Here is a 24,228-nt window from a genome sequence, read left to right as displayed (position 1 = left end):
ATGGAGGTGGTGGTTATGGAGGGGGTGGGCGGCATAGAGGTGGTAGTGGTTATGAAGGAGGCGACGACGGAGGTGGTGGTAGTGGAGGTGGGGTTGGTGAAGATGGAGGTGGGTTTGATGAAGATGGAGGTGGAGATGGGGTTGTTTAAAAATTTAGTGGTATTTGCTTTAGGATTTAGTGATATTTCAGTTTGGTTTTTAGTTTCTAGGATAAGGAGGTTTCTATTGGAGTAAAACTCTATATATATATACATATAAGCATATATTTTGTACATAATTATATATTTAATAAATTATAATATAATATAAATTATGTACAAATATTTCGTGTACGCAAGATGAAAACCTATATCCGACACGAAATATATCGTGTAATTTCATGTTTGTGTACTTTCGTGTTTCGTTCGTTTCGTGTGAGCGTGTCAAATTGTCAGGCCTATATATTATACAGACACCGGCTCCTATTAATATTTTCGTTTCGAGTGATTTGAGATCCAGACCAATGTCCCTAGTCCACTTCAACACATTTTCCTTTTAGATCCTTGCATACATATATAGTTAGTTACACATACACATTTCAGATCTAACATAACAAAACAATTTACTCAAATTCAAGTGATCTCTCTCACAATTGGTGAATAACTTTACCAATTTGAGAGAGGGAGAGAGACAGAGAGATTTTGAGAGAGGGAGAGAGGCACACAGAGAGATTTTTGAGAGAGGGAGAGAAGGCACACAGAGAGATTTTGAGAGAGAGACACAAAGAGAATTTGAGAGAGACAGAGAGATTTTGAGAGAGAGTTGCAATGGCTGGAATATTCGAGTACTTCGTGGTTTGTGGTATCGGACCGGAGATTCGAACACTGGAAGGCGAAAAAGGCTTTCACGGCACATTAGTGATGTACTTGCCGTCTCTTCTGGATCAGTATCCTCCTCCTAATCACACTCTCTATCCTCCCCCGCCTCCGCAGCTTCCTACTGTGAGTTCGACTTCTGCTCGCTTATCGATTGGCTCATCATTTGTTCACGGAACTGCGGAATGAATGTTGTTAGGTGTTTTCATGCTAGAAATGTTTCGCTTGATTGTATATATCTTCTTGTTGTTTTCAGTTGAATTAGTTGCTGTATGTCCAGTTGTGTTGTGTAATTCGAGCTGTTATGTTAGGTTTTGGACGTATTGACGTTTTTGATATGTTTATTGTTTACTTGAGATGCCTGAATTGTCATTTCATAGCTTTGTTTATCGGACTTTGTGTTGAAGTTCTTTTTTCTTTATGAATGTGTATGTCTAACTGATTCAAGTTTGATTAGTTGCTTATTGACCTGGATGATGATTTGTGATGTGTAGTTTGAGTTCCGCAGGTTTTATTGGTATTCTGATGTTTATGATATGTTTACTTTTGATTATGATACTGGAACTATCATTTTATAGCCTGTTTATAAGAATTAGTTTTGATGCTCTTTATCCATTTGTTATTGTATGTATATTGTTGTTCCAAGTTGAAATACTTGCTTAATGGACTGGATATTGAATTATTTATATGTGATCTGTAATTTGAGATTTAGGCTTGCCGGCTTGGGTTTTGTTGGTGTTGATGTTTTAGTTGTATTTGTTAACATTGAATTTGTCGGAAATTTATCGTTTTTTTATCTTTGTTTATGGTAGGGTTACTGGTTGTAATTCTCACGTACCTCAATTTGCAGTGTGTTTTACCAGCTGGTGTTGAGTTTTATGCGTCAGGATATGATTCTAATGATTCAGCGACCTTTCCACGGAGTTATCCTATTGTTTTAACTGGTATGCAAGAGCTATTTTATTCAATAATGCATATTTATGTCTGTGCATCTTAAGTAAATGTACTTGCTATTGCAAAGATCTGCGTTCTATATTAACCATCATCACCTTTTTCTATTTCTTTTGCTTACTCATCACCATGTTTAATTATTAACTCCTTACAATGTTGTAATGTGTAATTGTGTATATGTGGATATATTTATCTATGTATATTTTTTAGTAATCTGCAATCGAAGTCCTCTACAAGATTATTTTGTACTACATGTATTATGTATACCTGTGAAAAATATAATATCACGAGTTAAAAGTGAAATCACTTTTTGGTTGGTAACCTTGTGTTTCTCTTGGCTACTTTGTTTAATATTGGTTTTTCTAAATAAATTATGTTTTGATCGGCATGTGCATCCACCTTCATAGATAAAGTCTATTTCCTTTTAGTAACAGGAAAGAGGAGAAGCCGCGTGAAAGGCTTCTGATAATGACATAAATAGAGCTTGTTCCGCTAATTCCCTGATCCAGAAAGGATTTTTTTTTTTTTTTTTTTGTGGGGGGGGGGGGGGGGGTTGGGGGTGTTACAATGAAGATCCTTAGGGAGAAAACTCATGTACTCAGTACTGCTTGTCCAATGTTCATCTTGTTAGTGTCTTGTAAAAATGCATCCTGTCATGTCTACTTGTGTTTTTATGTAATCTACACATTATTTGCATATAACTTTAGTAATTGTTTTAATTCTGTGGCCCCAAAGTTATAAAATCTTATTATGCTGGTTATTACAGAGGGGGATGGAACCAAGATCTATGTTAGTTGCATTGCTTTCAGAGATCCAGTATGTGATGATATCGCTGAAGCTTATCAGATTCCTGCGAACTCATTTGCTGACAAATGTATTTGTTTTGTATCACGCTCTCCTAGTTTCAATATACTTCGAGATGCTTTGGAAGAATTATATGTGCTTTGTTTTTCCTCGAGTGGTAGTAGGTATGTATTATTTGGTAGTTTAATAATTCTCATAAAGTATAATGAAGAATTTAACGAGGAAGTACTAATCATTTGGGACCTGGAGGACATTTGTTAAAAATGCATGTATAAGTTTTGTGAATGGTTAAGCTTAAAATATTAAAATAAACACTAGTAATCAATTACTGCAGTTACTGTTTCATTCAGCCTAAAGAATTAAATAACCAAACAAATTTAATGTGGGAATCGTTAAGAAAAAATTCATTTTGTTTTATTCTCATGTAAACAAATGGCCCAAAATTGTGCTGTTTCAACATCCAAACTTGTTACACAAATGTAAAGAAAGCTTTTTATAACTAATTATTTAGGATTACCTTAGAGGCACATGGATCTAATTACTATTCAGCTATGCTAAGTTTAAATTTGAATCTGCCTCACTTGTTTGTGAGTTACCTGTTTAGCTTGATTTAACCCTACAAGAAAGTAAAGGAATTTAGAGTGTTTAACAGTAGAATATCCAGTTCAGCTAATTTGCTAAATTGGTATTTGGTGTTCATAGATATAAAAATTTACAGTATTTTGTTGAGACTATAAATAGCAAATGAGTAGAATGTTTGTTAATCTTCAGCATTGAACCAATTTCAGCAAGCCATTATGGGATGTTATAGCACATACGGTTTCGAATGTACCTTTGCCAACCCCCGGAAAGGATAGGCTCCTGTTTGCTATTGAGAATAGCCTTCTTGCTGTTGAGGTTCCACCGATGAACGGGTTACCTCATGCTGATGTATGTTCTAGCCTGCCTGATTTTTTGAGTTATCAATACTGTAATTGAGTATTATTGTAGTTTGACCATCTTTTTGTAATGCAGATATCATTTCAGCCATTATTGCAGTGCTTGGATGTTGATAATTTCATTATGCTATTTACAGCTGTTCTGATTGAAAGGAGGATTTTAATTCGATCAAACAAGTACCTCATTCACACTGAAACTCTGTGATGCTTAATCATATATAAATGCCTGTCATGTTTAGTCTTCTTTTTCATTTTTTATTAGGGCATATCTCTTTATTTGTCAATGTGTTGTACTGTTATGCTACACACTGTCCTTGTGTAACCATACTTGCCTTAACGTAGTTGCAGATATTTTAAGGTTTGTGGTCATAGTCTCTAATCTTTATATATGTTCTGTAGCTAGAAAAATTTTTGAGTGTGTGTGTTCATTAGAAAAGGTTTGACAGGGAGTCTCCTGCCATTGGAAAATTTGGGGTGGGGAAGATGAATAGGGGGGGACTTAAATAAGTTCTTTGATGGTATGGAATTCACGATAGCCTATAGTAGGAGACCAAGGAAACGCAAAGAGACTCTATTTTGCACAATTCAAATAGAAAACAAGCAAGTCCTAAACGATCTGACACTATGCTCATAGTAATTTTCCTATCAAATTGAGCGTTGAACTTCCAGACTTTCACACCGTTTATGCATCCTCTTTTCTTTCCAAACCATCATAAACAAATTAACAAAATTCGTTCTGTATAATTCGGAATCTACATAGGTTGAGCTCTATTAGCCCGAAGAAACTACAGATGTATATCAAGTGAGCATGAGTCTTATTAATGACAATTAAACACATGCACACACAACAAAATCCATATACATGACACACCTCTCTCTGAAAACAGTGCCTTAATTTTTTGTTTGTATCTGAAGCTAAGCATTTTGAGAAAACTTAAGAAGAGTTTGGGGGCCAAGTGCTGCAATGCAGATTACCGAACCCTACGTATTATATTTTCTGCTTTCTTTTAATATTTTAAAAAATTAAGGGAAGGGCTTATGTGAGTCAGGCACACCTTTGTTTCTTCCTTAGCTAGCTTGAGTAAGATTACATAATTATTTAGATTATCAGAAATATAATTTAAAAAAAAGGCTTAGACCATTTGCTTCCAATATGTAGTATCTCTCTGTTTCTTCTTTCCTGGTTACTTCTAAGCTAATGCCCCATTCTCCTTCCATTTCCATTTTGTTGCACAATATACTGTTTGCTATCTCTATAGTTTAATTGAAGCATTTCCATATTTGATTCGAATCCAAGTCAGATAGTGCCTGATGCTGTAATATTGAAGAATGAAACTAAATCTTGTTACTTATAATTTAGGTTGTTGCAACTTCTTCATCTTAATAATGATTCTTAACTGCTCTTTTGATATTGTCCTTGCAGGTACTCTCTGTTAACTCTTGCATCAGAAGCCATATGCCACTTAATATATCCATTCCGGTGGCAGGTATGTCTGAAGAGTGACTATAGTGTATTTAGTTTCTGATGCTGCACTAATCAAAAATATATATAATTGACTAGTACAAGTTCCATTAGTACTAATGCTATCAATTGAATGTTGCAGTGGATAGCCATCTGATCTATTTGTTTTTGTTGTGCTGAAGCATGTGTACATTCCGTTACTATTTTTCAGTGGAGTTGATTATATTGATGCTCCCACACCCTATATGATGGGACTTCATTCTGGTGTCGATACTTATGGTTTGTCAATGGATGGGGTAAGTCCCTCTATGACTTCTCATTTACATAGCAGTCCATTTAATTTGCAGTTACCTTAGTTATTTAGACTTGTGTGTGTGTGTGTGTGTGTATTTCATTATTGCTATGCTAATCTGTGGGACTGTGCTTTGACATCATTCGGCATATCATATCTGTTTGGATATGCGCTATTATGTTAAGTGCCATATAAATCAAAATGTAGATCATGCTGAAAGTTAACCTAAACCTAATTTTTCAACTTGCTATTGAAGTATTATATGTATATGCTGATCTTTAGAGTTGATGAGTACTTAAAGATTGAGAACACTAACAGATGCCTCAGCCAAAGCATCTAGCTGAGTGCATGGTTCTCAATATCTGTATTTTCTATATTGTCTAGTATCATTTTAAACACTGTGATACCTTCGAAGTGTGTACCCTCTTCTTAAGATATGCATGTGTATTATAAATCAAATTCAATCAGGTGTTAATTTTCTTCTTGGGCTGTGGTAGGTAGTGGTTGTCGACCTTGACATCAATCGCATCACTACATCAGAAGATATTCCTCCTGTACCAGAGCCAGAATATAGTTCTTTACGTGGCGAGATATTAAAACTATTATGTCCAAATGTTATGGGGATAGACTTGATGAAAATCAATCCAGGGAGTTCTCTGGAGCAAAATCCTAAAGCTGGCAGGCTCTGGGGACCAGATCATGACCTTCAGTTGAGGTGATTACTGAACCCTGAACAATTTCCTAGTGATTTAATTGGCTAACCAAGCAAAAAATACTTGGTGAAATAATGGCTTAACAATTAACCACCCCTGTTTCTGCTTGTTTATGAACTGATTTTCTTAAAGCTAAGGAATCTCTTGTCGTGAACTCTTCATTTTATACATTTTTCCGGTACTTTTATCACATTTCCTCGATAATTTTGGACCTTTAATGTGCCTGTCTGTGGTTCAATTTGTGTGAGAAGACACTGAAGAATGTTTTAAACAAAAACAATTATGTGGTTGTTACACATACTCATCATATCCAAACGTGCACCATGACTTAAATTTGTTTTTGATTGTTGATTAATATCATGTGGTCTTCCAGTTCTTTGATACCCTTGACAACTTCCAATACTGTTTATTATATTTTAATTTAGCTGATGAAAGTTGTCATTATAAGCTTCTTTATCATATAAACTTAACGTTTTATGTGCTCTGAACATGGCAATTCAGATTATACAGTTTATTCATCTGCTGGCACTGAATTACAAACTGGGCCATGCATATGCTTTTGAGAAACTTTGTTTCTCGCTTTTATAAACAATAACTATTTCGCTATATGGGCACAGCTAAATGTTGATGTTAAGTTCCTTGATGCATTATTGATTCTTTTGCAAGTGCAATTTAATTATTAAATGTAAGCATGCACACTGGACAGAGTTGTGCTTGTTTGTCAGTACTTTACATTCTTATGCACCTGTTTCTCAGTCCTTGACATTCTCTGTCACGCAGGTTAATATTCTTAAAATTCTTTGCATCGCTTTTAGGTGGCTATCGCAATTTCATAGTACGAGTTCTCTCTGTCTGTTTAAGTTTTTTTTTGAGTTCTTTGTGCAGTAAAAATGTTCAAGTAATATTTGTTGATTTTTTTTTTCTGTTATAGGAAAATACCGCAACTCAGGTCTTTAACAATCAGGCATTCTTGAGGAAGCGCTCTCGGTTAACTAACCAGCCCCCAGATCCAATGGTTATATTCTCTTTATACTATTGCACATCTTTAATTTAGAATGTAGCAAATTAAAATTTGTTAGTTCTTAATGGCTAAATATATCTATTATTGAGTGAAGCAGGGACTTGTTTGTGTGATCTTAAAATATGTTATTTTTCACTTATACGAGATAAGTGGCACATAAGTAAAATGAACTTTCTTATCTGTGAGTCTTTGTGTTTAAATAATTTACTTTTAAGATTAGTGAAGTGTTGATAAATTATTAAATATAAGTTATTGATAAAGTTAACTAAAGAAACCTTTTGATTAGGTTTAATAAAAGGCTTGTGCTAAATGCTTAAATGTTAATGTCAAAATTATAATCACAAATTTTGAAATATAAATGACTAAAGACAAAGAAAACAAATTAAAAACTACAACATATACGTGTTTGTGTACAATGGAACGTATGAGTATGAATTTTTTTCCTTTATAATTAATCATGTTTAATCTTTTATTAATATTATTTTGTAATATACATTTTAACTATTCTATATTATTAATAGATGATGAAAAACATTAGTAATAAAAATTCTTAACACGATGTAAAAGATAATATTTTTTATGAAGACTAGTTGTAAAGACGCCGCGGCCTGAGCTTTTTGGTTTGTGAAAATATGAAAATAGAGTGGTGAAACTAGTTGGGCTATCCTCACATACTAGTAATCTCATGTCTATTGGTATAAGCCCGTATTATAGATTTGCTAAACACTTGCAATTTATTGAAATGGGCCAAATCCCATAATATGTGGACTTGTATGATCTCCAAACGGGCACCAGATCGCACGAAACACTTGTATTCCAAAAACTGTTAAGAATTATATTTATTTGTTATGTTACTCGGTCTCTTCATTTGGTCTCGAAGTACTCGGGCCGGACACTTGACATTTGAACATGAACACTTGGACTAGGACACTTATTTTAGACAAAAACATGTAAATTTTATTCATGTCGGATACTTCGAGTTGAGTTCAATTAACACTCCCTCCATCCTAGTACGTTTCTTTTTCACTGCTCGACGCGCATTTTAAGGCTCTTATAAAATATAGTTCTATAACTTATTTTTAAAATTTTCTTTTTTTGTATAAAATTTTTATATTTTTATACAGAAAAAGAAAATCTTAAAAATAAGTTGCAGAACTATACTTTATTGAAGCATTAAAATCCGTGCCGCGTCCCCGTCCCCCCAATGTATACTATTGGCTGGGCTGGGACGGAGGGAGTAGTTTATTTGCGAGTTGCTTAGGAATGTTACTTTTGTCAAAGTTATAAGTTCGACTAGTGGTTGGGGAACATTGCCATGACATGGACTGTTTTCTTTTAAATATATATATAAACCTATATTTTGATATCTATACCATGCATATACTATATTATTACAACTAAATATGGGTATATTTCGCAATCGGTTGGTGGTACGTAACCCAAGGTTTAGAGTTCGAATCCCATCAACAACATATTTAAATTTAGGGAAATGTTATATCGAGACCTTGAAGACCATATATATCTTTGCATAGCAATATATTTTGCAATTTTCTTGCTAAAAGAACATATATGAACATATACGGTGTCCAAAGTCTTCAATAAAAAAGCGGTCTTCATAAAATCAGCCATTTAAATTTAATATTGAGAGTATTAACTTCAGAACTCATCAATTACATATTAAAATTTAATATTATACAATTCACAAACATATTAATATATTATTGACATTGAAATAATGTAAAATATTTCAGATATAAATCTAAAAAATAATGCATTAAAATTAAACACACATACACATATATTAGAATTAAATATACTAACAAATGTTGAGAGTTAGTATATTTAGAAGTGTCAAAATTACATATGGTATATACATGCACAACTACATACAGATGATATATACTTATAGTTACTTAAACAGTACATACAAACACTATATATATGTTAGGTATCAGCCCATTACAAGGTAACATGGACTTTGGTGATTCAAAATATACATGGATAATAATTGTATGTTTAGACAATTATTATAAAAGGTATGTCTTGATCACAAAGTTAGAAGAAGATTGTTGGGTATTAACCCAGTTGGAATTGGATTCTGATTTGAGTTGAATATTTCAGAATTGGATTCCAATTGCAGTTAGGTATTTCAGAGTTAGAGTTGATTCTGATTTCGCTAAATTTGAGATGGCTATATATACATAGTCATATTGTGTTTGATAGGTGTGCTCAAGATGCAGACTTAGGTATCTCTTACGAGCGGATGCTTGAGTGCTGTTAGGCTTGAGTATCCAAGTTTGTTTGATTGTATTATTAATAACGGCTTTGATTAATAATACAAGTTGGGACGTGGGTTTTCCGCGTCAAATATATTGTTGTCTGCGCGCTTTGCATTAGAAGTTGAATCTCGTATTTTTATCCCTAACAATATATATATATATATATATATATATATAGAGTTTTACTCCAATAGAAACCTCCTTATTCTAGAAACTAGAAACTATCACTAAATTTCTAAGAGAATATCACTAAATTCTCAAACAACCCCACTTTCTCCTTCTTCTTCTCCAACCCTCCACCCCACTTCCGGCAGCTTCACCCTACCACCCCCGTCAAGTCTCTGCTACTCTCTCCACCTCCATGCCGCCCGACCCTCCATAGCCACCACCTCCATGTCGGCCTCCATTATTTATATCACCACCAAATCCAACCCCCCTCCGGCCTCCACCGCCCCTTCCATTCCACCCCCACCTCCACCTCCACCTGTACTTTCGTCCTCACCTCCACCTCGGTCTTCCTCACCTACAGTACCGTATATCTAGCTTAATGCCGATTTAAATTCCAGATCTTTGCCAAAAATCTGCCGGACAAAGCTAAAGGCTCCTTCCATGTCCACCACCTCCATCTCCACCTTCACCTCCATTATCTCCACCACCGCAACCACCACATGAATCGGCAACTAGAACAGATTCAGAAATTCTGGGCAGTTTCCGCAAGTTTTCACTAATTCGTGCAACACATATCACTAAATCGTAAAGAGAATATCACTAAATTGTACTGAGGATATCACTAACTTGTATTGGTTTCTAGTTTTTATTTTAAAAGTGGTTTCTATTTGATCATGAGCCTATATATATATATATATAGTTACCTACATATGCATAATATTAAAATAAACACACCAAATACACAACTACATACATATAATTATATTCAAATGTTGAATACTATGATATATGTATTGAACAATTAATTCAACACTAGAAATTTGAAAACAAAATTGATTTTCACAAGTAGTTTTATAGTAGAATAATTCTGGATAATTATTATTCTGTTGTAGAATAATGTTAGAATATTGCACAAATTTTAGTGATTCTTATAATGAAAACATTGTATAATTTCGTTTTTGATTTACTAATTAAAATTTGTAATTATATTTCATTAAAATTGATGAAGACGTGGTTATGCATATTTTTATAATGGTATGTTACACAATCCTATATAAGAGGGCATTTTAAAACCGAAACATTAGAAGTATCTGTCGATATTTGGGCCTATGCAGGCCCCTTTAATTTATAGCATGATTTTTTTTTTCATTGTAACTAAAATACATTCAAACATTCTCTGTGTTTCGGCCTAATTTCGGGGCTCTTTAATTTGTATTGTATTTTAGTAAGTCTTTTCGATTATAACTAAAACACATTAAAACATACTCATTAAAATATTTATATCTAGGGTTTATTTATTAATAAGTGCTTTGACGGGCTTATTATTAAAATATTAATAATAAAATATTAACTCAATCATGTTTATTTACATAAAAATCTATTTTAATTAAAAAAGCATATTATTCCATCGTAAACGGATCTAAGAAATAAAATAGAAATAGAAATATATTTATATATATATATATAATAGAAAAAATTGTACAACATCCGTGCATCGTACGGGGATAAACTGATTATACTATTGAATTCGAAACATAACAAGTTCTGGTCGGCCGGTCGGTCGGCATTTGAGCTTTTATTTGCGGGCTTTTTAAATTTTATTACATATTTGTTTTAATTGATTTTGTAATTATAAATATAACACATTTAAACATCCCCAATAAAAAAATACTTTTTCACATACCCAATAAAATAATATTAACCTAAATATGTATATATAATTTTATCATATATGTATCTTTGAAATAAAAAAAAAAAAAAGAAAATACACACACACACACACACACACGGGCTTACTCCAGTACAAACTCACTTAAACTAAAAATTAGAAACCAATGATCGGAAGTGTTCGTCCTTGGGAGCATCCCGGGCAAGATATATGGCTTCAGCTGCGGCTAAGCGTGCCTTCCACCCCGCAAGCGTATTCTTCACTCTATCTATCCCATCTTTTAAATTATTATTTCCGGATAATAAAAACGATCCTTTTTCAAACATGGCTCCCATTTCGAATCAAAATTTACCAAGCTGGAGTACGGTAGGGGCAGAGGGAATTTCCGGTGTAACATGGCTGAATCTAACTCGGGTTCGGGGTGTAACAAGGCAGAAACCCCCGACCCGACATTCGTTAGTTTCGAATGAAGAGTGCTCCACGCTACATATTTTATTTTAACCCTTACCAACTGGATCTTGTTTTCGTTCTTTCGTAATCCACAGGGTATGATACCTCGTAGTGACTGAGGGGGTCGAAGACCAAGAAATAAAAATTTTTGACGCCCGAATTTGGAGTATCAATCTATTCACCCGTCTAGATAATATTTTTCGGTTTCCATTTCGGTTGTAGGTGTAACCAACCCGAGGTCTCCGGTTCAAGTCCAGGATGGCCCAGCTGCGCCAGGGAAAAGAATAGAAGAAGCATCTGACTCCTTCATGCATGCTCCACTTGGCTTGGGGGGATATTTTGATTTCTCGAACCGAGAGATCCACGAATCTGGATCCTGATGCACGGCTCCGTGAACGTCTCGCGCCCTTTACTAATCCTCCAAGCTATCAACAAATGAACAATACCATTTAATTTCTAAAAATGTTAACTAATCGATTACGTTTTGCCTCACAAAAACAAAACAGAAGGAGTGCCGCGATCCCGTAGAAAGACATCACAATCCCTCGTGGATCTTGGTCCATGATTGCCTTTTTATTGATTTTGACATTTTTGTTACTTGACCAACCATCAGGAGAAGCAAATACAAAGCCGGGGACCTAGGTGGTAATAGTGAAAGAAAGAGGACCGTCAGTCTTCGGATAACTACTATTACTTTTGCCATACCTTGTATGAGCTTTACCTCTTGCTAGCAAGTAATCCTAATTAGCGAACAATCAACACATGGTCCTTTTACCCCCTTTTACCCCCTTTTACCTTTTATGATAAATTGGATAAACTGAAGATATCAAATGGGCTACATCAAACTCGCATGCCCAGTAACCCCTCGAAAGGATTTTCCCGTACGAGTAGACATCTCGCTCTGATACTGGATCCCAATCCAATAGCCGCAATTAGTTCGGAAAGAGGGGAAAGGGGGTTCGGTGGGAAGAGGATTGTACCGTGAGAGAAGCAAAACGCCGTACGACTCGTAAGACATAAGACTTCTTGGTCAAGCCAAAAAAAAAAAATTCATTGCAGTCTTAAGAAAAAAAGGTTTAACACCATGCTTCCTCTGAAGCAAGATTGGAGTAGGAAGACCATGAGCGGAAAGGAAGCTTCAGTCAGCCCCTTTCTTCCTATTCTAATTGGATTTTTTTTTAATTCCGTTTATATGCCAAGACAAAGAAGTCAACTACGACATGGATGGCTCGAGTTGAGAAAGAGGGCTAGGTCATCGGGAGGGCTTTCAGGGAAAAGTGTATATATTTTACAGAATCGTGAAATTAAGGTAGGCGATAAAGTAGCTGGAAGACGGCCGGTCATAGTTCAGTAAAGATTTTAAGTGTGGGTAGGAGCGGGTCGAGTCCATATCGCCGCGGAATTGATCGGGTCGTGTAGCAACAAGGTTCAAGTCTACCGGTCCGGCCCGGGTTGGCTTTTTGGGAAGCCCGTTCCCACCGCGCTAACTTGATTAGCAGCTTGAACTCGCAAACAAAAGTAGGATGGTCCGGTCTATTGCTTTTTCCTTGTGCCTATTTCGCGCAGGGGCGCTCGCGTTTTTGGCGGGGTCGGCTATAAATTCTGCAAAAATATTAGGGCTTCCGCTTGACAAGGGATGGGGTAGTATGGGATTCGTGGTTGGAGAGAAAACCGCCTCTAGCTATAACTCATATATGCAAGAAGCAGGAAATGAAACTGGGCAGCCCTGCCAACTAAGCTTCGCCGTTCCTTCCGATTCGGATGGAGATGCGGAATTTTCTTACCGTTATCACATTTGAGTTCTTTACAAGGAATATTCAGGTATAAAATTTGGTTTATTTTACGTGAATTCCATTGGACCCAGAAATGATACATTGGAAGAATCCGTCGGGTCTTCCAATATCAATAGCCACCAACAACTTGTGTTTCCGTTCCCTGGATGAGGAACGATATTAGACAACCCGCCCCTTTTCTTGTTATTTTATTCTTAATTGATTGTTTCCGATTTTCCGGAAGTAAGTCTAGGGGGTGAAACAAAGAACAAAGAGTAGTTGGAGTCGGCGGCCCACCTAGGGTTATTCACCGACTGACTTGCTGAATCTCAAATCGTCGAAGGACTAATTGGTTATTGCCCCCAATAGGAACCTTTTCGATTCCAACGCAACTTATTCTTTTGGAGCTGACGTTGTTTTGGGCACTAAGAAAGGCTAATAAAGAGGTCTTTTCTCTCTTCTATTTTGAGTTCGAAAACCCCGAGCCCTAGCCCAAGCCCAAGCCCAAGCCCAAACCCGGTGTTCCTTCAATCACTATTATCATCTCTGATTACCACCATTAATTCCGACCAAATAATCGGAAATGAAGTACTTCAAAATATGCATTTGTAATCATCCCCAGCCCACAGTCTGCCAACTTTGAATTGGGTCATCGAGTGGGAAAAAAATATGATTCTAAGAAAATTATATAAAAGAAAAAGGTTAATATTTTTCTTTTCAGTTTTATTCCAGCCCACCTGCACCCCCACCGCACCCCCCCCCCCCTGCGATCACTGTCATCTCCGATTACCATCATTAATGCCGGACGCAAATCTCAAGGCAAAGCTTTGGGCAGATCGGATGGCTAATCTAGCTGATACGGTGACGGCCATGACTGGTTTCTAAGTTTTTTTAATTATTTTTTCTTCAGAATATATAGTTAATGTTTTAATATTATTCAGAAGCAAAAATTGAAAAAATTAAGTTCAAACGCAAAAAAAAAAATATAGAATTGGGTAGGGCGGAGGGAGTAATAAATAACTTTTTTATTTTTGTGTGATTACAAAATAATTAAATTTAAAAAAATTAACCTTTTTCTTTTTATATAATTTTCTTAGAATCATATTTGTTCCCACTCGATGACCCAATTGAAAGTTGGCAGATTGTGTAGTGATGAATTAGATAAAAAAATTTGAGTTCGGAGGCTGATGACATGGCTACATCGTAATTGATGTGGCTTCACTTCACAGATTTCTCCGTTAATAGTCAATGCATTTAACAGTCGTGCAAGTATTTTGGAGTTTACTAATGTGATTGAAAATTAACTGCAATTTTGTGATGTGATTGTAAGCATTTTTAGGCTGGTGTCCCAACTGAAACTTTCAGTATAGTGTGTGTATATTATGTATGTGTGTGCGTGCGCATGTCTGAATCACATCAAAATATACCATATATGTATGTATATTTATGGTCCTATTCCACTAGAAACCTCCTTGACATAAAAACTAAATACTAAAATTAAAAAAAATTCTAAATCACGTCAGAATGCAAATTTATTGTTGGGAGTTGAAAAATAGAGGGAAGTCAAGATTTCTAAAAACACTTACCGATTGATGGGAAATATCAAATTAGAAATGGAGGGGATTATGTGGGATCATATGTGATAGGTGTATTTTAATTGTGTGTGGTGACTCCTTGGGGTCATTAGATTCATCTAAGGGCTTAGATTAGATTATCTACGGGCTTAGATTAATCTCTAGTTTTTTATTTTATTTTATTTCGATTTCCATTTGATCACTTGTATAATATTGAATGTTGGATATTATTTCCGAGTTGTTTAATTAAGAGAACGAGCCGAGCACCAGACTGCTCTTTTTCTATTTTATTTTCTTATCGAGCTTTGTCTTCTACTTTTAAATCAACCCAATTATAAACGAATTCTAGTCAATATCACACGGGTAATCATAATTACAGTCTGACCTGTTTATTGCTTGTATTTGTAGTCAACTTCAACTTTGAAGTTTTTGTTGGTAGACTTGTTTGTAGACCGGAGACTTGGGCCCATATGTTGAGTGTTCAGATGTAGTTCGACACTTAGAAAAATAGACCATCTATTGACATTGTCATTTTTGCCCATTTGTACCAGAAAATACGATTATAAAGTTGCTTTAGGATATAAAGATATTCCACAACCTAATAAAGGGGTCCATTAATTATATCTTTGATCTTTCTCTGAGAGTTCTAGAATCTGAGCTAATACCTTCAGATCTGTTGTATCTTTTATTCTTTTGTATCACACAGATTACCCAGTTTCTAGAATCTCAAGGCTTTTTAGACTATTTGGAAAGAGGCCTTGGCTCTGATGAAAATAGTAACAACCTTCTTGACAAATTACAAGATGCAATTGGAAGAGGTCAAAATCCTTTATCAATTCTTCCATCAGATTTAGAAGAGCGCGAGATTATTACTATCTCTGATTCTGGTGTGGGCATATCAGGTACTTTTGAAGATTCTTTTTACTAGTTGCTTCAATTAGGTGAGTTGGATTGAGGGCAACATGTGAGACGGGCCGAGTCAAATATAGTGCTGACGTAGATATCATTTTATTTTTACCAGGATCTGGTGCAAAGTATTGTTATGACAGGTTTCCTGCAAACAGCAGAACTGAAGAGCAGGAAGAAAAGAGGAAGCAGATTTTAGCAACAGCAAGTGGAGCTCTTGATTCTGGAAAGCAGCTGTCTGGGTATAGAGATATGCATATTGATTGAGGTCCTTCATTTTGATAGCGATTTGATTCAGTCTATGCTTAATTGTGTTATTTCTGTTATCAGTTCACCGTCTGTGCTTGCTGCGGGCAAGGACTCGAAAGCTGAAAGTCTAAGTCCAAGGGAGAGAGCTGTAGGTTCCTATAAGCGATTGTTGTGACTTATAACTGATTCTTAAGTACTTTACCACAATTGTTATATGTATGCAATGTTTTGCAGGCTGAACGTGAGCGTATGGTTTTAGACATAAAGGTTAAGCTTCAGGTTAGTTATTTTTCATTGTCCAATCGTTTCCACGTTGTTTAAAATAGAACCGTTTGTGCATTTTACAATCAAAGCGAAGCATTTAGTGAAAGTAAAATACGGTTACAAGTCTTTGTGACATACGTTTAAAACAAGCCTAAAAGATGAATTCATGTCGTGTGCCTTTTTTCTCTTATACCCTTGTTCTGGAAGTAGCTGCATTGTAAGTTATCATATAGTAAATTGATAAGAGCACTTATATATATAAGAGTGTGCATCAGAATATGATTTATGAAGCAAAAGATGTTTTATGCTTTTTGGGGAACCCTTAACTTGGAAGGAAATAACAATTCAACTGGTAAGAACTTATCAATGATAAACATAACTCTAGCAAGATAAGGGCTGACCCTATTTACATTTGTAAGAAAGTTTTGTTTCTCACTCTTCCGTGTTTTACTTTACTTTGTAGTTCTCACATTCTTGGTTTACACTTGATGCAGGGGCTATGGCTACGTCTCTTAAAATTAGGATCAACTGATGATCCGCTCTCGTCTTTTGAGTATGGAACAATTCTCGGTAAGCCTATAAGGATGATCCACATTCAAATTCTATTAAAATATCATATATAATAAGTGTAAAAGGGATCTTCAACATTTGACGGTAACATGTATCTATTATGTATGTATATATCAAGTGAGAAGATCTAAAGATCGATTTCTAAGCATCAAAAAATTATATATACAATAATAGATAATCTCAAAGATAAGAAAGAATAAGTGAAATAATATATGAATATTCGGCTAAAAATATGTTTATATTTTGATTACTGTTCTTTCATACGATAAATTAGATCCACTTTTTTACAAAAAATCATACTATTCTTAAAACTGTATGACACAATATATTGTATCAGAATACGTATCTTGCATATAAAGTACTTAAGAAAACATAAAGCAATTGGGACCACCCTTAATGTATCAAATAGACACAATAAATCAATATAAGAAGCTAATGAATTATATTATAAATTTTTACTGAATCAATTTCTAATATCAAAAAATGTTAAATCTAAAATTCTGAACTTATTCACTAATTGTAATATATATATATATATATATATATATATATATATATATATATATATATATATATATATATATATATATATATAAAACTTTTGAAGACCTTGAAATTAAACAATTTCTTTTCTAAGAGTAGGTTGTCAGCGGTTTAAATCAAATATTTAAAAATCAAATCTTGACCACTACGTATGTATAACCACTTAGAAATTCTCAAGTTGAAGAATATAATTGTGGGCTGGATATAGGGAAACAGAGAAATTTCAAGAGGGTATAACATATTTAGTTGGTATGTCAAAGTGATGAGAATATAATATGCATGTTATACTTAAAGTTGTAGATGCTCTGTGCATCATATAGGTTTAAACTAGTATCTAATAATTTGTTCAAAGCAAATGTAGACTGCTTCTGCATATACCCATCACGAAATATACTTCTACCTACGTTGAAAATCATAACTATATATTTGATTGCTTTGCAGCTTTAATTGAGTCAGATGCAGAGGGTATTGGTGGTAGTGGCTTTGTTGAATGTATAAGGGAGCATATTCATTCAGTATGTAATTCTACATTGTGTAGGATCTTAGAGATTTTAATGCAGTGATGTGTGCCTAAACTTAATTGTGCTTGTTTTCTCAGGGATGGCTTTGTCAATTGACTGATGAACAGTTTATTGCAGTCAAAGAACTGGTACGTCTATATTGCAGCAAAGGTTTTTGATGTTTGTGACCAGAGAAATGGCCTGTATGAGATGGCTCTTTGTTGTCTTAAAACAGAACTATAAAAGTCTATTTTATAAGAAAAATTTTGCCTCAAGCTTCTGACATTACAGGTTTGTGCAGCCTTTTCTCTTTTTTGTTGTAATGTAACATCGTTATGTATATACTACAGCTCAAAACGGCTATCAGTCGTGCTACCTCGCGGAATGACATGGCAACTGTTAGGGATGCCCTCGAAGTGTCTGCTGAAATGTTCAAAAAAGACACAAATAATGTTTCAGACTTTGTTCAGAGACATCTCCGTTCTCTTACCATATGGGAAGAGTTACGGTATGAGTTTACCTTTCCATTATTCTTCACGTGCTATGAGAAGTCAACTGCTAGCATTTTTATGTTACATAAACTACACGTTAAATTTTTATCATGTAATCGATTGACATTTAAATCTGTCTTCCCTTATAGTATTTTAAGTGTTGTACTTCACTTTAAGTTGTAAATCATTCCTCGAAATGTGACATTGTCCCCGCCCCCCACTCCCATATAATTTTTTAAAATATCCTTGTATCAAGGTTTGTGCATGGTAACACGTTAGAAAAGATACGGCAGGATTAAAGTTATAAGAATTGCCAAGATAAGTAATCGGTTACCGCCCATAGAAACCTGTCTTTATCACTGCATTTATGCGATGTACAAAGAATCAACCAAAAGTTGTGCAAGACCATTTAAAGGCCATTAATGTCTTAGTGATCTGCTGGAAATGCTTATCTGGATTCTGGATGCCTAAAATAATCAACTTGATAGGATAAAAAAGACATTTACGACAAATAATATACAGTTGGGCTTTGATAATTGCTATCTCTTATTCTCTTCTATTGCAGTTTCTGGGAAGGATATTTCGAGTATCTGATGGAGCGCTTCTCAAACAAGTAAGGATTTGTGTGTGTGTATAGTCGTCAAGTGAATATAATACTAATATCCACCTATAGATATTCTTGTTTCAGAGGTTTGGCATGGATTTGTAGTAATATGAGCTCACTTTAATGTGAGGATTAGAATCCTTACTAGGCTATGAAGTATATCCTGTATTGTTTATGCAATGTTTTTTCTCAACATATCATTGAACAAAATATCTCTATGTTTTACTTTTTTAACCTATTAAATTTAGTTGAGAAAGCATGGGAAAGATTTTCTTCCTGACAATGCTTGTTAGATTTATCAATGTATTCAGTTAGAAAAGCATAGCATTGTGTTTGAATTGGTATCAATCTTTTTTTGTCAGATCAGCCAATTATGCAACACTAGTTACAACCCAGTTAATCATAGTGGCAACACACATGGTAATTTGCTCTTTACCTCTCTTTGACTCTCTCACCCTTTTAATCCTTATATTTCAGTTTATTATCCCTTTGTGTTCTATTGTTATGTAGGCTGGGTTAGGACTTCCTGATAATGATGCGTGGTACATGATTGAAACAATAGCTGGGAAGAACAACATTGGTTACAAGCATATTGTAAGTTCAAATCAGCGTTTTACATTTGTGGATGCTTCAGTTGGTAATATCATATACTTCAAAAAATTTGTCTTCGGTAATTCTTCAGTACTTCTAAAGTTGATAATTTCCTTATAATATAAAAACATAATACTGTATATAGAAACAGAACTATTAACAACGGGACAAGTACAGATAATGTTTCCTTCAACTACCTAGAGACCACAAAGTTAACATTTAGATAAATGGCACATTTTTTTCATTGTCAAAACTAGTGAAAACTGTAATCAGAAGGTCAGAATACTGATCTTAACAAATATAGTACCTTCCTGGCCCTTGTTGCCATTTTTTTTGGTATATACGCTTACTGCATTGGTTATTTGCTTAGGAAATTAATCAGTTTCTCTCTCCTATCTCTAAAGCTTCCTTTTTATTATCTTAGCTCTCTGGTACAAATTTAGATGTTCTTTAGGATGATTCCTGGCGTTACTTTTTATGTCTTGCCCATCTTAATTAATGTCAGTACGATATACATTTAAAGCAGATACAGGAATTCAGAACTATCCTTTTGTTTTGGCAAGGTTTAACTCTAAGATTATTCAAGACCTGATATTCCGTGATAACATTTATGATTATTATTTTTCTTCAATCTTTTATATTTTAAGTCATCTATATAGTTTTTTGGCTAATGCTACCTAAACTCCCTATGTTCTGCAGAAGAGCTTCGCTTTATTTGTAAATAGAACAGTTCCAATGATCTAGTGCAGTATGAAATTTAATTAATTATGTTAAAGCGGAAGCCAAGTTGATTGATTTCGGGTTTAAACTAATTCATCTTGGATTTGATTCTTATGTTGTGTTCAGTCGGATGACATGGAAACAGTTTGTGCTTCATATTCATCTGGTACTCTACAAATTGAAAGTAAACCAATTAACAAATGAACACTCATTCCTACCTCCAATTTTTCTGCCTAAAATAATTTTCACTCTCACCTAACTTTCCTTCTTTTCCACCACTATTTTATATTTGCTCTTTTATTTCATTGCATTCCATTCTACAAACCGAACACAACATTATTCTCCTTTTGTTTGCAAAGAATCAAATGAATGAAGAACGGAGTAAAAATTAGAGGTCGACAAGATAGACGAATGGAAGGTTGGTGGAAAATTCAAAGCTAATTTTCTATTCTAAGGTTTCTGAAGGAAGTAGAAGGAATAAGCACATAATATTCCGGAGAAAGGAATGAAGGAATGGAAGTTGTGAATTAAAAGGCTGCACCGTAGTGTGAATTTCATATTATTCCCTTTTAAACCAATGGAGCATCAGGATTCTCCAATTTGACTAACAATACATACTCGACCCTATCTGCAATAAGAATGGAGTATATTTTAGAACCTTGTATTTGTAATGCATTTCTGATTCTTTTATGTTTTTCAGATAAAACTGCGGGGATATTTGTCTCATATTCAGCAAATATGTATTGGTTACTGGGGCATTTATTCTATCAAGTCCCAGTCTGCTGCTTCTTATGGATTTCCCACTCCACATTTACAAGACTCCGCTGATGACAGCCAACAACCTACTGAAGCTTCCGGAGTTGGAAGGAGCTGGGTCCAAAGCATGTTTAGCCGTGATCCATCATTGCGAGGAAACTCCTTAAGTCGTGTTCGTAAATGGACTTCTGACGGCGGCAGTTTAGGTAAACTTTTTTTAACTAGTGCGTGAAGAACCTATTTGTATTATTAAACTCACTGTTATGTACTCGTACATCGCCATCTATTTTGTTAAGCAGCAAATGAGAATGGAACACGTAAACCTGATTTATCTTCTGGAGGACAAAAGAAAATACAAACCAGCATTCGAACACTTAGGGGTCATAGTGGTGCCGTAACAGCTCTACATTGTGTAACAAGTAGAGAAGTTTGGGACTTGGTCGGCGACCGAGAAGATGCTGGTTTCTTTATAAGTGGAAGCACAGATTGTACTGTCAGGATTTGGGATCCTAGTGTCCGTGGTTCTGAACTCAGGGCAACATTAAAAGGCCACACAAGAACAGTGAGGTCTATAAATTCTGACCGAGGAAAGGTTGTATCAGGTTCAGATGATTATTCTGTTCTTGTGTGGGATAAGCAGACAACTCAGCTTCTTGAAGAGCTTAAAGGGCATGATGCACCAGTTAGCTGTGTGCGCATGCTGTCGGGCGAGCGTGTTCTCACTGCAGCACATGATGGCACTGTAAAGATGTGGGATGTAAGAACTGATACATGTGTAGCAACTGTGGGTCGGTACTCAAGTGCTGTTCTATGCATGGAATATGATGATTCCACAGGGATAATGGCTGCTGCAGGCAGAGATGCAGTTGCAAACATTTGGGACATCCGTGCTGGTAGGCCGATGCACAAGCTTTTGGGTCACTCGAAATGGATCAGGTCCCTGAGAATGGTTGGAGACACTCTCATTACTGGTAGTGATGATTGGACAGCACGATTGTGGTCTATCTCACAGGGAACATGTGATGCAGTGTTGGCTTGCCATGGAGGTCCAATCCTATGTGTAGATTACTCTGCTTCTGATAGAGGAATAATAACAGGTTCAACTGATGGCCTAGTACGATTTTGGGAAAACGAGGAGGGAGGTTTGAAGTGTGTAAAGAATGTCACAGTCCACAATGGATCTATATTATCTATTAATGCTGGGGAACACTGGTTAGGAATAGGAGCAGCTGATAATTCAATGTCCCTCTTCCATCGGCCTCAAGAGAGACTCGGCGGCCTCTCTAGTTCAGGAGGAAAACTGGGCGGGTGGCAACTCTACAGAACACCCCAGAGAACTGTTGCAATGGTCAGATGTGTTGCTTCCGACCTTGAGAGAAAAAGGATCTGCAGTGGTGGACGTAATGGGATGCTTCGACTTTGGGATGCCACGATTAACATATAATTTACCACCTTTTCCTCGATTATGTAATTTTGTATCTAGTCTAGTTATAAGTAGCAAGCATGTAGTATTTGAGTGTTCAAAAGAGCTTCCATTTCTATACAATACATTTAACTGAAAGAAATTTTGTTAGCATCTCAATTGTGTCAATTGTATTATGATCTTAAATAGTGACACCAAATTTGTGGAGTTGGGCTTTAAGTTTTGCTTATACATTTGAAAAATCTGTAACTTTATGAGTATTACTTACTACTATTTGAACTAGTATTATGATTCATTTTTGCATCTGCAAGTTCTGCAAACAAAATTATTTGTCAATCCATAGTATGGGGTAAATCTAATTGCAACTAGTGCAGCAAGCTTTTGACTTAGATTCATAAAAGTTGCGCGCCTCGGCCCATGACAATGATGACAAACATATCATAAAACTGTGTAATGAACAGTATATAGAGATATATATTTTATCCTTGTTCACGGGGCATTGAGCTGAGAGCATCCTCTCCACACAAACAGAGAGACACATATATGTACACACATGTACTAGAAGAGGAATAGGTTGTCCCATCCATAATCCAACCAATACTGCAGAAATTATTGGTTTTTAGGTACTGTCAGTTCTTACTGATGCTGAAGATATAAAGCTGCCTCTTCATTTATAGCATTTTGTACTACTACTCAATTGCGTTGTCACATTTTTCATGAATGGGAGGATGGATTGGCACTTGACAGTAAAATTTATTTTGTTTATATACAGTATGCATAATCAAATCCGTCCTGTCATATTTCCTCAAGATGGGATAGCAGGCAAAGTAGAAATGTTCATATTTAACTGCAGTTCTTAGCTACACCTTTTTATTTCCCCGCTTCCGCGTCACGAAGTAGCATGACACATCTAACCAGAGGCACGGGAACGAGTGACTCTCTTAAAAAGATTTGATACTTTTTAACACTTTTAAATCTTACAAAATTATAAAAACTAGCCTTTAACCCGTGCGAAGCACAGGCGGGTATATACTTCATAATTTATTATTTATAATTTAAATTTAAGCATCATTTTATTTGTATTTTAGTATTAATGGATTGAATTTTAATTAAATTATATTATTTAACTGACTTATATATATATATATATATATATATATATTAGTATATTTCATCCGAATTTAGTACATGTAGATTTAAAAATAAAAAATTAGAAAATTCAAATCTTTTCCAAACATAGCCGATCGTGTAATACCTTTGAAAGATTTAGTAATCTAATCAATCGAATTTCAAACGTAATTTTGTAATCTTGATTTTTTTGGCAACAATAACTTTTAAGATTAGAGTTGCAAAGAGTTATGTAATGGTTCGTGTTTATATTGAAATAAAACACATTAAAGTTAAAAGAGAGTTATATGAAGGTTCTTGTTAAAAAAAGATATTCAAAATTGTATATTTATAATTTTATTTATAACATCATTATAATTTTTTTAATGAAATATTATATGATAATATAATACTAATAGACTCCACATTTGTAGAGTTGTAGTACCAAAAGGAGAGTACCAAACCAAAAAATATAACTAAAACTTAGGATTACAAATTATACCCATGTTGGCTTATTATAGTATAGTATAGTATAGATGTCCCTGAAAAATTTGAAA

The 24,228-nt window shown here is 34.9% G+C and overlaps 1 protein-coding gene across 2 annotated transcripts; it reads left to right on the top strand.

Annotated features, from left to right (window-relative positions):
- The first annotated feature begins 469 nt into the window (after positions 1-469).
- Positions 470-22,867, top strand: LOC108199295 (DENN domain and WD repeat-containing protein SCD1). 2 transcript variants are annotated; one of them, XM_064083125.1, is made up of 23 exons: positions 470-980; positions 1,705-1,798; positions 2,572-2,773; positions 3,398-3,539; positions 3,624-3,728; positions 4,975-5,034; positions 5,192-5,305; positions 5,799-6,016; positions 6,795-6,849; positions 6,946-7,029; positions 15,654-15,849; positions 15,969-16,095; positions 16,184-16,250; positions 16,337-16,381; positions 16,861-16,936; positions 17,921-17,994; positions 18,078-18,128; positions 18,330-18,487; positions 19,036-19,083; positions 19,437-19,494; positions 19,585-19,668; positions 21,086-21,347; positions 21,441-22,867. In XM_064083125.1, the coding sequence occupies exons 1-23, from the start codon at positions 807-809 to the stop codon at positions 22,583-22,585; spliced, it is 3,639 nt and encodes a 1,212-aa protein (XP_063939195.1). In that variant the 5' UTR covers positions 470-806; the 3' UTR covers positions 22,586-22,867. The 2 variants fall into 2 exon arrangements, with proteins under 2 accessions (XP_063939195.1, XP_063939196.1); XM_064083126.1 differs by lacking the exons at positions 470-980; positions 1,705-1,798 and having other exon boundaries at positions 2,572-2,679.
- Positions 22,868-24,228: the final 1,361 nt, after the last annotated feature.

This window comes from Daucus carota, chromosome 8, assembly GCF_001625215.2.
Source record: "Daucus carota subsp. sativus chromosome 8, DH1 v3.0, whole genome shotgun sequence".
Lineage (NCBI taxonomy): Eukaryota > Viridiplantae > Streptophyta > Magnoliopsida > Apiales > Apiaceae > Daucus > Daucus carota.
The sequence above is the reverse complement of the archived record's forward strand: the minus strand, read 5'-3'. Positions and strand labels throughout refer to the sequence as shown.